Source organism: Cyanistes caeruleus, chromosome 14 (assembly GCF_971803275.1).
Source record: "Cyanistes caeruleus chromosome 14, bCyaCae1.hap1.1, whole genome shotgun sequence".
Lineage (NCBI taxonomy): Eukaryota > Metazoa > Chordata > Aves > Passeriformes > Paridae > Cyanistes > Cyanistes caeruleus.
The window spans coordinates 19,720,483-19,736,230 of NC_141714.1; the positions used below are offsets into that span (position 1 = coordinate 19,720,483).

Genomic DNA, 15,748 nt, shown 5'->3' on the forward strand with positions numbered 1-15,748 from the left:
AAAAGCTTAAATCCACATTTCTTGCCCTGGGGAGCAGCTGGGGGCCTGGCACTGCCCTGCCCTTTGCTCCAAGCCAGCAGCCAGCAGGCAGAGGATGCCCATGTTCGCACTGGGCTGAACTCACCCACCCAGCTCCTGGGCTGGGGTGCTCCAGGCCCTCTGCTCCAGCACTGTTACACAACCACTGTTATGAAGAAAATTCAATTACAGCAGTTATTTGCAAGCAGAAGTGCACCAGTGCACGTTGGAGGAATGCAAACTGCAATGGCCACAGGTTCCTGGCTGCCCCAGAGTGAGCACATCAGCCTGGGGGGACTTGCTGCTCTTCAAGCACAGCAATTTCCAGGACATGAAAAGAAAAGTCAAGGAGGTTTCATAGAGTAAAATATCTTAATATTTATTGTGTCTCGGGACAAAAAGAATTCTACTTAATACATAAAATGAGTTGAAGCAGCATATAATACTGACAATCAAGTCACAGCTGAATCGGTGCAAGGACACCTACCAAGGTAAAGGCACCAGGAACTACATCACCAAACCTTTCTACAGCTTACAAAGAACCACTACAGCCTGTACTTAAAGAAGTACAACTATAAAAAAGTATATAAAACCCAGGGGAGGGGTGAGACAGCTTGGCAACAACCTTGGTGAGCCAAGGCTTCAGGCAGGCAGGACTGTGTTTTAACAGCCCTGTCTCGAGAACAACTCTGTCTGGAGAGTGAGGGGATGTCAAGGGGCTGCCAGAGGGAAGGGGAAGCATTGCTTTCCCAGTGGAGGCACTGAAGGTGAGCACTGGGACACCTGGGAGGCCACCAGCACTGCCAGTCCAGCACAGTGTGGCACTCAGGGCAAGAGCTGGGGGCTGCAGCGCCTGGAGGAGCGCCCTGGCTGCAGCCACCACAGCCACACCAATTACCCCAGGTGGTGGCACAGCAGAGTAGTGTCAGGACAAGTCCCTGAGTGCACCAGGACAGCTGCTGCACTCCTTTCTATGAGCTAGTTGAGAAGAAGAATCAGTCAGTTCAAAGCAAGATTTCACGACACGGCATCCGGAGGAAAGCGAGGCGGAGGAATCCTCCCCAGCCGTTCCCTGCAATGCACACAGCAGTGTTAGCACACAGCATGGATTTACACACAGGCTAAAATGACCCAGGCTAAAATGATCCAGGGTAAAATGACCCAGCAGACACGATCTTGCAGGTGTCCTCTGATCCTGAACACGTGGCACTCCCACCCCATGGGTGAGCAGCAGCTGCCAGCGGGGCAGAGACAGTCCACCAAGCCTACAGACATACCCAGGCACAGGCACAGAGCGCTGGGGCCAGCTACACCATCTCATACTGATTGTTGGTGATGTACCGGGACAGGCAGCAGGAGAGAACGATGCCAATCAACTGAAAAAGAGAAAAAACAAAGCCTGCACGTCAGAGGTAGCCAAAACCTAGGAGAGGTGTTTTCAGGAGAAAACCTGATAAATTGATCCAGGGTTTTATGAAATCCAAGGATGGACAGTGGGGTTCACAAACCACAACAAGGGCTGCTGCACCCTGCTTCAGAATCACTGGAAGTGGCTGAAGCACAGGATCCTGGCAGGCACCAACTAAACAAGCTCCTCACAAGAGATGCCCCAGGTCCCATCCTGTTTCATGTTGCTTCACGAAGCATGTACTGCTTTATGGTAATTGCAGAGATTACACAGATATCAGGAGTGTCACAGGCAATTACACAGCCACCGGAGAATGGCAGCACCTCTCCCTGCTGCAAGGACAGGGGGAAGCAGGGCTGCTGTTCTCACATCAGGAAGGCACTGTTAACACAACATGCTCTGTTATCAAAGCACAGCCTCCCAGCACCTGTGCAGGCTTCAGGGCCAGATCCTGCATGACTCCACAAGCAAAGTAAGAGGCACATTGGCACAAAAGGTCCCCATCAGATGCATGGCCCAGCCAAGCTTGCTGAAGAGGCAATAAAAGCTAGGAACTGGTTACAATTCCCAAGCCTGCCATCAGCTAAGATAATGCTGCAGCTGGGAGTGTGTGTGCAGTTCACCATTCATGTACCAGCCACATCCCAAAGAGCCCAGAGCCAGCCCAGCCCAGCCGGGGAGGATCAGGGCGAGCAGTGGGCACAGCACAGCAGCTCCAGCTCTCAGGCTGTCCCGAAGCACTCCGGAGCACCAGCTGCAGCCAAGGGCTGCTGGCTCCCACCTCTGCCCCAGTTCAGTCCATCTGCTATGGAAAACACGTGGTGACAAGCTGATTACAGCCGAGTATCTCGGCAGGTTCCTGCTCCCCACGCCGGGCAGCCTGCAGCGCCTTGACGCTCACATCACAGCCTCTCACATCACAGCCTCCAGCACCAGCTCAGGGGGAGGCAAAGTTTGAGCCCCTCCAAAGTCAAGGCTGGCTGCTCAGAGCCCGGCAAGCTTCCACAGTGCAGCTGAAGGAGGGCCAGCTGCACATCCTGCAGCCCGGCTGCAGCGCATCGGAAAGCCCTCGGCACCTCGGGAAACCCCAGCACGGCGTCAGCACCGAGCTGGGGGCAGGGGCCTCCCGTTTCCTGCCAGGATAGAGCTGCTGGAGCTGGGCTGCTGGAGCTGGGCTGCTGGAGCTGGGCTGCTGCTGCTGCAGGACGTGCCCTGCACATAAAGGGAAGGAGATGCTGGGGAGCAGGAGCGAGAGGACACTGCGGCAGGGCAGGGTGGCCCATGGGGTGGTCAGCCAGCAGCACGAGAGGTGCCAGCAGGCACTTCCAGAGACCCCACCACACAGAGCAATGCCAAACCCCTTCCTGATAACAGTGGTGGCTGGGTAGGAAAAGGAAGAGCACAAATTTGATCCCTGCCAACAGCAGGCGCAGTGAGTTTGTCCATCTCCGTTTGGTTTTTCTTGAAGTCTTTTGTTTCAGAGAGGAGCTCTATCCAAATAAACCTGAGCTCAAATAGAGCTGGGGCTTCAGCCCTGGGTGTGAGAGACTGGGGCCTGCACAGCAGTCAGATTAAATCCAAGGGGAATCCACAGAGTAGCTGCTCCTCCCTGACTGAAACCAGCCGTGCCTTTTGTACACAGCAGACTGCACTGAAATTCAATTTCTCTGGAGATGTGCTGGCTTCACTCTGCACTCCTCCCGAGCCAGACAAGGGAGATTTACCTGGAAACACGCAATGCCAAAGGAGATTCCAGCCACAACGCTCATTTTGGACTCCATTGTTGATGTTACCAGGAAAAAACAACCCTGCAGAGGAAGCAAAGTAAGAAGGTGGATGCAGTGCTTTCCATCCCCAGGAGTGCAGAGCAGCTCCTCCCCACAGCACCCCCAGCTCCAGGGGAAGATGCTCCTGTGCAGGCAGCAGTGGCTGCTGGCTGCCCCCCTCTTTCCAGACCTCAGCAAAGCCATTTCCCTACCAGGGCTGTCCCAGCCTGTGTCCCAGCCCAGGTGCCTTATCAAGGGGAGCACTGCCCTTGGGCTGCTCCCAGCCTCAGCAAGGTGACTCATCAGAGGAACTCGCTTGCATCACTCAGCCATCCCTGTGGATGTCACACGCCCTCTCACCTGGGTCAGGACTTTGCACCAAAGGGAGATGTCAGCACTGCTGGAACAAACTCTACTGGAAAACTACTTCCTTACTCACCTGTTCTTCAAAACACACATCCCCAAAGGCCAGTGCTCGGGTCTGGCTGCTCCCTGACCTCGAAGGAAGGAGTGGTGGAACCTCAGACAGAAGGGAGGATTCCATACCCTTACCCACTCCGAGGGAGTCCCTGGGCCACTGAACATCTGCATCAATAGGGCAGTTCTCCTTTCAAGCTGCCAGGGACAGACTAGCCCTCCTCCACCCACCCATCCCTGCCCAGGACTGGCAGGTGGATTTTTCTGGGCTTAACTTACATCCACAAACACTTTCAGCTTGGCCTTGTTGGGGTCTTTCAGATCTTCCTCCGAGCAGTCGTTCTGGTTCTTGCAACAGCTCTGGGGGATGCCCTTCTGGCTGAAGTATTCAGTCTTCTCCCAGTCAGAATAGCTCTGCACCCCGCAGCAGTGCAGCTGGAGCACATTTGGGGAGCCTGGTCACACCAGGGAACTGACCCCTACTCCCACCATCACCTCCACGGCTCCCCCAGCCCCGGGCAGCTCACCCAGCATCTGCCAAACCCCCAAGGCCGTGAGGGGGATGTCACAGAGCTCCGAGGGGACACCCTGGGCCGAGGGGAGCATCCCCTCCTGCTGCCCAGCCCGGGGCTCTCACCGTTCTCTGGATGGTGTCCACGGCCTCGCTGTGCCGGTCCGCAGTCACGTTGTAGTCCTTCAGGGCCAGCTCCAGGTTACTCTCAAAGTTTGTCTTTATCTGTTAGAGAGAGGTCTGAGCGGTGGTGCCGTCCCCTCCTGCCCTGCAGGACCCCATCCCGCGTTAGTCAGCGCTCGGTGACGGCAGGAATGACTCCGGCCATGGCCAGCAGACACTTGCCAGCCACCAGGCAATTAGAGGCTGTATTAAAGGGCGGGCTGGATGCACTGTGGCAGCAGGGATGCTGCCTGTAATAACAAGGACGTGCACTGTGCCAGCTCCCTCCCAAGCAGGCACAGGAACCCTCCGAGGAGCTTTAATTACTGAAATTATTGCAGAAGATAGACCAAAGCCAGAAATTACAGTCCAGGGCTACTATGCCTGTCCTGATGGAGGGATAACGTGCCGTGCTGGACTGACCCTGCACCCAGGCTCGTCCTTCTGGGTCCTTACAGGGACCAAGCGGCTCTTTGTGCTGGTTTAACCCTAGTTCTGCTAAACTAAGCACCGCTCCCAAGCAGCACCTCTGTCCCTCCAGTGACATCTGCACCTGCACTGGGGTGAAAGCAGCATCAAACTCACCCTGCAGCGGCCACCCAGACTCACCTCGTGCCTGAAGACGAAGCCCACGATGGCGGCCACCAGGACGATGAGGAAGATGAGGGACAGGAGCATGGCGTACTGCGGGCAGAAAGGAGGGGATGGGAGGGATGGGGCAGGACAGGAGGGGACGGGAGGGGACAGTGGAGGAGGAGAGGATGGGACGGGGTAGGGTGGGGATGGGATCAGACAGGAATAGGTTGGGATGTTCCGGGATGGATCAGGAGGGGTCAGGAAGGATCAGGAGAGGATGGGGCTCCATCCCTGCCTGTCCCAGGCCACCCACCAGCTTGAGCATCCAGGTGCTGCCGCGGCAGGTGGCGAAGCAGCCGAAGGTGCCCAGGAGGACAACGACGGTGCCAGCGCCCACCAGGACGAACGGGACATTGGTGGCTTTCTCGTCCAACAGGGAGAAGTAGACGGCCAGGCTCACCCTACCCCAGATGCCCACGGCCAGCAGCACAATGCCCGACACCTGGTGGGGAGAGGGGAAAGCCGCGGTGGCTCGCGACTATCGCGACAGGGCGGCGCAGCCGCGGCTTGTATCGGGGGTTAGGGCGGGCGCTCACCCAGAAGACGAAGGTGTAGGTGAGCAGGACGCTCTTGAGGCAGGTGATGACCGGCTTGGTCTGCAGCCGCCGCGAAGGGGACGCCATGGCCGACACGGGGCGACTGCGGGGCGGGGCCGGGGGAGGGGACACGCCCCCGGCACGCCCCCGACACGCCCCCGACACGCCCCCGAGCGGGGCCGGTCCCGCCCCCCGCCGGACGGACCCGAGCGCTCACGGAAATGACCGAGCGCGCCAGCAGGCCCGGTGCTCTTCCCTCTTTCTCCCGCAGAGGGCGCCAGGGACACCCCAGTGCTGTGACACCCCTGTCCTGTGCTGTGACACCCCAGTGCTGTGACACCCCTGTCCTGTGACACCCCCTGTCCTGTGACACCCCTGTGCTGTGCTGTGACACCCCAGTGCTGTGACACCCCTGTTCTGTGCTGTGACACCCCCTGTCCTGTGCTGTGACACCCCTGTGCTGTGACACCCCCTGTCCTGTGCTGTGACACCCCTGTCCTGTGCTGTGACACCCCCTGTCCTGTGACACCCCTGTGCTGTGCTGTGACACCCCAGTGCTGTGACACCCCTGTTCTGTGACACCCCTGTCCTGTGACACCCCTGTGCTGTGACACCCCTGTGCTGTGACACCCCTGTGCTGTGACACCCCTGTGCTGTGCTGTGACACCCCCTGTCCTGTGACACCCCCTGTGCTGTGCTGGGACACCCCCTGTCCTGTGACACCCCTGTGCTGTGCTGTGACACCCCAGTGCTGTGACACCCCTGTTCTGTGACACCCCTGTCCTGTGACACCCCCTGTGCTGTGACACCCCTGTGCTGTACTGTGACACCCCAGTGCTGTGACACCCCCTGTGCTGTGACACCCCCTGTCCTGTGACACCCCCTGTACTGTGACACCCCTGTACTGTGCTGTGACACCCCCTGTGCTGTGACACCCCTGTGCTGTGACACCCCTGTTCTGTGACACCCCTGTGCTGTGACACCCCTGTGCTGTGACACCCCTGTTCTGTGACACCCCTGTTCTGTGACACCCCTGTGCTGTGACACCCCTGTTCTGTGACACCCCTGTGCTGTGACACCCCTATGCTGTGACACCCCTGTCCTGTGACACCCCTGTACTGTGCTGTGACACCCCTGTGCTGTGCTGTGACACCCCCTGTCCTGTGACACCCCTGTTCTGTGACACCCCTGTTCTGTGACACCCCTGTGCTGTGACACCCCTGTTCTGTGACACCCCTGTGCTGTGACACCCCTGTGCTGTGACACCCCTGTGCTGTGCTGTGACACCCCCTGTCCTGTGACACCCCCTGTGCTGTGCTGGGACACCCCCTGTCCTGTGACACCCCTGTGCTGTGCTGTGACACCCCTGTGCTGTGACACCCCTGTGCTGTGACACCCCTGTTCTGTGACACCCCTGTGCTGTGACACCCCATTTACTGTGACACCCCCTGTCCGGGGCCACTCCCTGCTTAGCCAATGCCACCCTCTCTCCAGTGCCACCCACTGCCTTCCCTGTGCCACCGCCTGTCAGTGTCACCCCCTGCTTGCCCCATGCCACTTCTTACCTGCTTGGCGCCACCCGCTGCCACCTCCCGCCTGCCCCGTGCTACCTGTGCCACCCCCTGCCCGACCCGCGGTGTCCCTGCTGTCCTGCTGCAGCCCTGTGCAGGTGTCCAGCGGGACAGCCAGCCACCCCGCACCGGCACACAGCACCAGCAGCACGCCAACAACGCCGGCCTTCGTGCCCTGGGCGGGGTGAGCCCCCCGGGGGTGTCCCTGAGCCCTCCTGGGGGTATCCTGAGCCCTCCCGGGGCTGTCCTGAGCCCTCCCGGGGCTGTCCTGAGCCCTCCCGGGGCTGTCCTGAGCCCTCCTGGAGCTCTCCTGAGCCCTCCCGGGGGTGTCCCTGACCCCTCCCGGGGGTGTCCCTGAGCCCTCCTGGGGGTGTCCTGAGCCCTCCCGGGGCTGTCCTGAGCCCTCCTGGAGCTCTCCTGAGCCCTCCCGGGGGTGTCCCTGACCCCTCCTGGGGGTGTCCCAGGGCTGAGCCCTCCTGGGGGTGTCCTGAGCCCTTCCGGGGGTGTCCTGAGCCCTCCCGGGGGTGTCCTGAGCCCTCCTGGGGGTGTCCCTGAGCCCTCCTGGGGGTGTCCTGAGCCCTCCCGGGGCTGTCCTGAGCCCCCTGGGGGTGTCACTGAGCCCTCCTGGGGGTGTCCTGAGCCCTCCCGGGGGTATCCTGAGCCCTCCCGGGGCTGTCCTGAGCCCCCCGGGGCTGTCCTGAGCCCTCCCGGGGCTGTCCTGAGCCCCCCGGGGCTGTCCTGAGCCCTCCCGGGGCTGTCCTGAGCCCTCCCGGGGCTGTCCTGAGCCCTCCTGGAGCTCTCCTGAGCCCTCCCGGGGGTGTCCCTGACCCCTCCTGGGGGTGTCCCAGGGCTGAGCCCTCCTGGGGGTGTCCTGAGCCCTTCCGGGGGTGTCCTGAGCCCTCCCGGGGCTGTCCTGAGCCCTCCCGGGGGTGTCCTGAGCCCTCCCGGGGGTGTCCCTGAGCCCTCCCGGGGGTGTCCCTGAGCCCTCCTGGGGGTGTCCCAGGGCTGAGCCCTCCCGGGGGTGTCCTGAGCCCTCCCGGGGGTGTCCCCGAGCTGCTGCGGGCTCCCCACACTCGGAGCGGGGCCTCCCTCCTGCCCTCTCCTGTCCAGGACAGCGTGTTATTAATTAGCGCATTGAGCCGCCACATAATTAACCCTTTGAGACAGCAGCACGTCCCCACTCGAGCGCTCCTACCTGTGCGTGCCCGGCTCAGCCCCGCTCTCCCTTCCCTCGCGGCCCCGTGCTCTGGATCCCAAATCCCGGTGCTTCCAGCTCCTGTCCTGCCTCCCGCCCGACCCGCGGGCTCCTCACGCAGGCTCTGCGCTCCCTCTGCCTCTCGGGGGCCGAGCTTCGGCAGGGAACAGACCCCAGCTGCAAGCGCCTGCCCCCGGAGCGGCTCCGGAGCCTTCCTGCAGCGGGGTCTCTCCCTCCCTCCCTCCCTCCCTCCCTCCTGGCAGGAGGCTGGAAAGGGGACCCGGCTCCTGCGCTTTTGTGCTCGTCTCTGCGGGCCCCCCGCTCCCGGAGCCCGTCAGGGCTGGCACAGGCTCGCTTTGGCTCTCTCCTGTGTCTAAACAGGCTCCTGGCTCTTCTGCTCGCAGGAGAAATCCTCTCACAAGCTTTTAAAGCCCCGGAGAAGCAGGAGGCGCGTTGGAAAACGGGCGATCCTGGGATTTATTATTTTTCACGATCTCATCATTTTGGGCCTGACTCACGGCTTTTGAATGTTTGGGATGGGCAGCCAAGGGGGAAAGTAAGTTTGCTGAGCACAAGCAGAGCGGCCAGGCAGGAGGGACAGACATCTGTGCGGTGACAAGGCGACAGGGGGGGCCGTCATCCTGCCTCCAGCTCCTCTCCATCCTCGCCAGGGCTCGCGGCTGCTCCCGGCCCGGCCCGGCAGGCGAGCTGCCCACCGCAGCCCCAGCATGGCACAGGAGGCAGCCCCCGTCCTGCTGCTTGTCCTTGCCAGGCTGGTGTCATCCACGTGGCACGAAGGTGAGTGCGGGGTGTGCGGGGTGTGCGGGCTGTGCGGTGCACGGTGTGCAGGGTGTGCGGGGTGTGCTGGGTGTGCGGGGTGTGCAGTGCGGGGTGTGTGGGGTGTGCGGGGTGTGTGGGGTGTGCGGGGTGTGCGGGGTGTGCAGGGTGTGCGGGGTGTGCGGTGCGGGGTGTGCAGGGTGTGTGGGGTGTGCGGTGCGGGGTGTGCAGGGTGTGTGGGGTGTGCGGTGCGGGGTGTGCGGTGCACGGTGTGCGGGGTGTGCGGGGTGTGCGGGGTGTGCGGGGTGTGCGGGGTGTGCAGGGTGTGCGGTGCGGGGTGTGCAGGGTGTGCGGGGTGTGCGGTGCGGGGTGTGCAGGGTGTGCGGGGTGTGCGGGGTGTGCGGGGTGTGCAGGGTGTGCGGTGCAGGGTGTGCAGGGTGTGTGGGGTGTGCGGTGCGGGGTGTGCGGTGCACGGTGTGCGGGGTGTGCGGGGTGTGCGGGGTGTGCGGGGTGTGCGGTGCACGGTGTGCAGGGTGTGCGGGGTGTGCGGGGTGTGCGGGGTGTGCGGGGTGTGCGGGGTGTGCGGGGTGTGCAGGGTGTGCGGTGCAGGGTGTGCGGGCTGTGCAGGATGTGCGGGGTGTGCGGTGCGGGGTGTGCGGGGTGTGCGGGGTGTGCAGGGTGTGCGGTGCAGGGTGTGCGGGGTGTGCGGTGCGGTGCGGGGTGTGCGGTGCGGGGTGTGCGGGGTGTGCGGTGCAGGGTGTGCGGGCTGTGCAGGATGTGCGGGGTGTGCGGTGCGGGGTGTGCGGGGTGTGCGGTGCGGTGCGGGGTGTGCGGTGCGGGGTGTGCAGGGTGTGCGGGGTGTGCGGTGCGGGGTGTGCGGGGTGTGCGGGGTGTGTGGGGTGTGTGGGGTGTGCGGTACAGGGTGTGCGGTACAGGGTGTGCGGTACAGGGTGTGCGGTACAGGGTGTGCGGTACAGGGTGTGCGGGGTGTGCGGTACAGGGTGTGCGGGCACGGCAGAGCTCCGGGGGCTGCAGTTCTGCCGCTCTGCTCCTCCTGAGGACCCTGGTGGGGAGGGATGGAGCGTGCCCGGGTACAGCCGTGCCGGGAGAGCATCCGTGCGTGAGGTGGGGGTGAGCTGTGGGCACAGGGAGCGATGGAGGGGATGCTGGCAGGCATCCATGGAGCAGCAGAAACGCAGCCTCTCTTCCTCCCTGCCCCGCCTGCGGGAGCGCCGCTTCGGGCTGACTCCCGGCTCCCACGGGGACCGTCGGCCCGCAGATGTTTGCTGGACGGAGCACACAGCTCCAAGCGCTGGTCACGGGCCTTGTTTGGGGCTTGGAAGCTCCCCTGCTTCCATCCCCTCCCCTGGCCGTGCTGCCTGGGGATGCTCCTGCCCAGCGCAGCCGGGGCTGAGCTGGCCCCAGGTGAGAAGGAAAAGGCAGCAGTTGCAGTAGAAGGAAACATCACCATGAAATGGCACATCTGCCTGCGGGGACACGTGCGCTCTGTCCCCAGGGCCCCGGCGGCAGTCTTGGCAGCCCCCCCGGGAAACAGCTTTGTTCTCCCGGTCACGGAGGCATCCCCAGTGCCGCCCCCATGGGGACCGTCCCTGCTCCTCTGCTCCCGAGGATCCCCGGCAGCGGGAAAAGGCAGCAGGACAAACGCATTGTGAAAACGACTTGTGGGAAGCGGCGGGGAGCCGCTCCGTACTAAAGTTCATTTTGGAAAAAGATTCGTAATGGAGTTTCCTCCCCGTGACGGCGGGGCTCCTGCTCGGACCGGCCCCGGCGGATATCCCCCTCCCAAAGCCCAGAGCAGACACAAAGGAAGACTGCGGGCAGCCCCCGCGGGGCTGCGGCCTTTGCTGGGGTCCCCCCGAGGCCGAGCATCCCCGGGGGGGAGCGCGGGGGGGGCGGGCTGGCGGCGAGGAGGGGGCAGCGCTGGCGGGGGCAGCGGAAACGCGGCGGAAACGTGAGCTCAGTGCTGGGGAATGCCGCGGCCGGCCCAGGCGCCGGGGGGACACGGGGAATGACGCCGGGCCTCTCCCCCTGCGCGGCTCCCTCCCCACCGGAGACTACCTGGCCCATGAAGGCCCGCGGGGGCTGTGCCCACCCCATTGCGGGCCCCGCTGGCAGCACGGGTGGCGAGGGGCCAGCATCTCCGGGCGAGCCCCTTCAGCAGCTTCATCCTTCCCTGGAGCACGGGCCAGGGGCTGCACCCCCAGCACCCCCGGCCGGGCAGCTGGCCATCCCTTGCCTTGGTCAGGGCATGGGCAGGAAAGGGCAGGAAAGGGCAGGAAAGGGCAGGAAAGGGGCAGGAAAGGGGCAGGAAAGGGCAGGAAAGGGCAGGAAAGGGCAGGAAAGGGCAGGAAAGGGCAGGAAAGGGGCAGGAAAGGGGCAGGAAAAGGCAGGAAAAGGCAGGAAAGGGCAGGAAAGGGCAGGAAATGGGCAGGAAAGGGGCAGGAAAGGGCAGGAAAGGGCAGGAAAAGGCAGGAAAGGGCAGGAAAGGGCAGGAAAGAGGAGGAAAGGGCAGGAAAGGGCAGGAAAGGGGCAGGAAAGAGCAGGAAAGGGCAGGAAAGGGCAGCTCTCCTCCTTCCCCTGGGATGCCCCGTGGCAGTGGCGGTGCCATGGAGCGGGTGAAGGACTTCCCGGCAGCACGGAGCTGGGGGTCAGTGCCAGCCCACTCGGTGCCAGCTCCCGTTTCCTGCCACAGCCCCGGCTGCTGCCGCCGCTGTTTAGTCTGCGGCCGGAGCCAGCGCACATCGTGTCCCTGGGGACCGCGCTCTGCCCGCTTTAACCCGTGCCCGCAGCCCCGAGGACGGGCTCTGCCCGGGGCTGGCACTGCTTGCTGGCAGCTGCGGGGCGTTTTGCAGCCATGAGCTACCCTGCAGCCCGCTCGCCTCTTCCTTCCTCCCCAGGCTCCGGCTACTACCTGGAGAGCCGCACCAACGAGGTGTACGCAGAAGAAGCCGCCCCCGAGCCTGCCCTGGATTACCGTCGGGGTAACGGCGCCCAACCCGTCCTTCGGGCCCTCACGGGGAAACCGAGGCACGGCAGATTCCTCCCTCACCCCCCTGCTCTCCCGCAGTGCCCCAGTGGTGCGCCACGCTCGTCATCCACCGCGGAGAGGCCGCGTGCTCCTCGCCGCGGGGCAGCGCGTACCGCAGCAGCCTGGGGAGCCGCTGCGAGCCGAGCTGTGCCCGCGGCTACCGCCTGCAGGGGCCCCGCAGCGTGCGGTGCCTGCCCAGCCGCCGCTGGTCCGGGATGCCGTACTGCCGGCGTGAGTGAGCCCCTGCCCCACGGCCGGCCCCACAGCCTGCCCCACGGCCTGCCACACAGACAGCCTGCCCCACAGCCTGCCTGCCACACAGCCTGCCACACAGCCTGCCAGCCCCACAGCCTGCCCCACTGTCAGCCTGCCCCACAGCCTGCCTGCCACACAGCCTGTGCCACAGCCTGCCAGCCCCACAGCTAGCCTGCCACACAGCCTGCCACACTGTCAGCCAGCCCCACAGCCTGCCTGCCACACAGCCTGTGCCACAGCCTGCCACACAGCCAGCCAGCCCCACAGCTAGCCTGCCACACAGCCTGCCACACTGTCAGCCTGCCCCACTGTCAGCCCCACAGCCAGCCCCACAGCCTGCCAGCCACACAGCCAGCCCCACAGCCTGCCAGCCCCACAGCCTGCCCCACTGTCAGCCTGCCCCACAGCCTGCCCCACAGCCTGCCCCACAGCCAGCCCCACAGCCAGCCCCACAGCCTGCCCCACAGCCAGCCCGCCCCACGGCCAGCCAGCCCCAGCGGCTGTGCCCACTCCCGGGGCCGCAGCCGCTTCCCTCCCCTGTTCGCTCTCTCCATCCCAGAAATCCGGTGCCACGTGCTGCCAGCGGTGCTGCGGGGCTCCTACGTGTGCTCGGCGGGCGTGCAGATGGATTCCCGATGTGACTACACCTGCCTGCCCGGCTACCAGCTGGAGGGGGACCGGAGCCGCGTCTGCATGGAGGATGGCCGCTGGAGCGGGAGCGAGCCAGTCTGTGTAGGTAAATTCTCACCCACGCTGCTGGGGCAGGCAGGAGCCCGTCACCCACACCTGGGGTGTCTGCAGGTGTCACCCCACATCCAACCCGGACATTTCCTGCGCCTCCCTCCCTTGGCAGCCTGTCGCTGCTGCTCCCCGCAGTGCCATTAGCCCTGGAGCACAGGCACCGGCCCGGGGCTGGGACACTCAGCGCCGGCTCTACAGCATGTCCGAGGGGCTCCGGGGTCCCCGGGGTGCTTCAGCACCGGGCCTCGCTCTCACAGCTCAGCCAAGGCATCCACAGGTTCCGTGAATCCCTCTCCTCCCTCCGGGCAGATCTGGAGCCCCCCAAGATCCGCTGTCCCGACTCCCGGGAGCGCATAGCAGAGCCGGGCAAGCTGACTGCCACCGTCTACTGGGACCCTCCCCGCGTCAGGGACTCTGCAGACGGTGTCATCAAGAGGTGAGGGCAGAGCAGGCGCCGCCAGCCGGGGCTGCAGGCCGTGCCGGTGGCCCTGCCCGGGATGCTGATGAAGAATGCCGTCTGTCGGGTCAGGGTGATGCTGCGGGGCCCGGAGCCCGGCTCGGAATTCCCCGAGGGAGAGCATGTGATCCGCTACACCGCCCACGACCAGGCTTACAACCGAGCCAGCTGCAAGTTCAGCATCCGCGTCCAGGGTGAGCGGGCTCCCGTGGGGCTCCCGCTGCCGCCCGCAGCTGCACAGGCACGGCCGGGGCTGCGCTCCAGCACCCGCAGCCCTCAGCCGCCTCCCCTCCCTGCAGTGAGGCGCTGCCCCGTCCTGAGGCCGCCGCAGAACGGCTACATCTCCTGCACCTCCGACGGCAACAACTACGGTGCCAGCTGCGAGTACCTGTGCGACGGGGGCTACGAGCGCCAGGGCAGCTCCGTGCGGGTGTGCCAGGCCAGCCAGCACTGGACGGGCTCCCAGCCGCTGTGTGCCCGTGAGTGCTGCGGCCAGGGCTTGGCCGTGCCCCCAGCTCTGGGGGACGCTGCCTGATGGCTCAGAGGGGTGACGGGGGACACGATGGCACCTCCCCACACGCCTGTCTTGCCCCAGCCATGCAGATCAACACGGATGTCAGCTCGGCCGCCAGCCTGCTGGATCAGTTCCACGAGAAACGCCGACTCTTCGTCATCTCGGCCCCGGACCCCTCTAACCGCTACTACAAGATGCAGATCTCCATGCTGCAGGTGAGGAGACCTTCCTGCTGCCCCCTCCCCACCTCCAGCACCCCCTCAGTGTCCCCCCCGTCCGCAGCAAGCTGCCTGCGGCCTGGAGCTGCGCCACATCAGCACGGTGGAGCTGCTGGGGCAGCCCCCGCACGAGCTGGGGCGGATCCGGGAGCACCGGCTGTCCCCCGGCATCATCCAGGAGCTCAGGTAGCACAGGAGATGCGGCTGTTCCAGGGGACAGGGAGTGGGAATGGCCCTGGGAATGGCAAAGCTGAGGTTGCAGCTGGGTTGATGAGGAGCCCCTCTCTGCTGCACCCGAGGGGCCGGTGCAGTGGGGGAGCCCCCTGCAAGTGTCACCAGAGCTTCCCAGAGCTCTCAGCCCCGGGAAGAGGTGGGAGCCCCTATTCCAGGAGGATCTGGGCATGTTGCAAGAGGTGGGCAGGCTCAGCCCTCAGAGCGAGCCCCCCTTGCACCTGCAGGCGCTTCCTGCACCTCACACGCTCCCACTTCAACGCGGTGCTGCTGGACAAGGCGGGCACCGACCGCGAGCGCTTCATCTCCCCGGTGAGCCCCGACGAGCTCTTCGTCTTCATCGACACCTACCTGCTGAGCGAGCGTGAGGCGGCCAGGCGGGCACAGAGCGGGGACCCCTGCGAGTGAGCCAGCCCCGGGGAGACCCCCGCCCTGCCCCGCGGGGATGGACCTTTCCTTTCTGCTTTTCTAGTCGCCACCGTAGAGGAGGAGCAGGGCCCGGGGAGCTCCGGGGCAGGGGAGCCCCTCTCTGGCCCTTGTGGCACACAGAGGTGAGCCAGGAGCGGCTGCCAGCAGTGTCCCTCTGCCCAGCAGCCAGGAGCTGTTTCCAGCTGGGGATGGGTCGGGACCCTGGCGGGAGACACTGGAGTGTCCCTGCTCAGATCCAGGGCAGGGGGAGACGGGGAGCCAGGGGAGAGTGGCAGGGCAGGGAGGGCAGGCTGGCCAGCAGTGTGACAGCCCTAACACGGCAGCTTCAGCCTCCCCACGGCTCACCCTGGGCACAACCTGGACCCGATGCCTCCCACTCTGAAAGCCTTTATTAAAAAGCAAATGGTCCCACGCTCAGCAGAGCCCACAGCAGCCAGCCAGCGTCCAGTCCCCACTCCAGTGTCCCCTGCCACTGCCTCCCTCTCCCACCACCCACAGGGAACCCTTTCTAGGAGCTGCTTTGGCAGTAGAATATTAACTTGAAATAAATAAATTTGTATAAAAAGTCAGTGCTAGCACATGTGTCACTGAGAGGCCTGGGAAACAAACGTTTCCTGGAGACCACAATCCCCAGCCCTCCCAGGCTGACCCCACACAGTTCCATCCATCCAGTGCCACAGCTGGGGCTGGGCTGTGTATGGGGAAGAGGGTGGAAAGGAGAGAGCAGACCATGGAACAGGGTGGTAGGAAAAAGAATGGGAAGAAATAAAAACACAAAGACATTTCAAAGCATTTTGCCTGGGGAAGAAGAAGGGAGGGTCCACAGGGACTCCAGTTCAGCCTGAAATTTGGTACAA

The 15,748-nt window shown here is 64.1% G+C and overlaps 2 protein-coding genes across 3 annotated transcripts; one reads left to right on the top strand and one right to left on the bottom strand.

Moving 5' to 3' along the window:
* Positions 1-376: 376 nt before the first annotated feature.
* TSPAN6 (tetraspanin 6) lies at positions 377-5,602 on the bottom strand. Its single transcript, XM_086850741.1, has 8 exons — positions 5,455-5,602; positions 5,172-5,360; positions 4,892-4,966; positions 4,247-4,345; positions 3,889-4,044; positions 3,151-3,234; positions 1,296-1,394; positions 377-1,090 (listed from the first exon to the last, which is right to left on the bottom strand). Exons 1-7 carry the CDS (start codon positions 5,539-5,541, stop codon positions 1,326-1,328), a joined length of 759 nt encoding a protein of 252 aa, XP_086706867.1. The 5' UTR covers positions 5,542-5,602; the 3' UTR covers positions 377-1,090; positions 1,296-1,325.
* Positions 5,603-8,259: 2,657 nt separating this feature from the next.
* SRPX2 (sushi repeat containing protein X-linked 2) lies at positions 8,260-15,460 on the top strand. 2 transcript variants are annotated; one of them, XM_086850773.1, is made up of 11 exons: positions 8,260-8,776; positions 8,892-9,018; positions 11,916-11,999; positions 12,086-12,277; positions 12,861-13,037; positions 13,352-13,478; positions 13,572-13,693; positions 13,799-13,978; positions 14,095-14,228; positions 14,296-14,417; positions 14,690-15,460. In XM_086850773.1, the coding sequence occupies exons 2-11, from the start codon at positions 8,949-8,951 to the stop codon at positions 14,868-14,870; spliced, it is 1,389 nt and encodes a 462-aa protein (XP_086706899.1). In that variant the 5' UTR covers positions 8,260-8,776; positions 8,892-8,948; the 3' UTR covers positions 14,871-15,460. The 2 variants fall into 2 exon arrangements, with proteins under 2 accessions (XP_086706899.1, XP_086706900.1); XM_086850774.1 differs by lacking the exons at positions 8,260-8,776; positions 14,296-14,417 and having other exon boundaries at positions 8,779-9,018.
* Positions 15,461-15,748: the final 288 nt, after the last annotated feature.

Coding starts and splice junctions, on each gene's coding strand:
- TSPAN6 (XM_086850741.1), bottom strand. CDS start 5,541: ATGGCGTCCCCTTCGCGGCGGCTGCAGACCAAGCCGGTCATCACCTGC. Junction 4,967..5,171: donor GCACCTGGATGCTCAAGCTG/GTGGGTGGCCTG, acceptor TTCTGCCCGCAG/TACGCCATGCTCCTGTCCCT. Junction 4,045..4,246: donor TGGACACCATCCAGAGAACG/GTGAGAGCCCCG, acceptor AATGTGCTCCAG/CTGCACTGCTGCGGGGTGCA.
- SRPX2 (XM_086850773.1), top strand. CDS start 8,949: ATGGCACAGGAGGCAGCCCCCGTCCTGCTGCTTGTCCTTGCCAGGCTG. Junction 12,278..12,860: donor CGGGATGCCGTACTGCCGGC/GTGAGTGAGCCC, acceptor TCTCCATCCCAG/AAATCCGGTGCCACGTGCTG. Junction 13,038..13,351: donor GAGCGAGCCAGTCTGTGTAG/GTAAATTCTCAC, acceptor CCCTCCGGGCAG/ATCTGGAGCCCCCCAAGATC.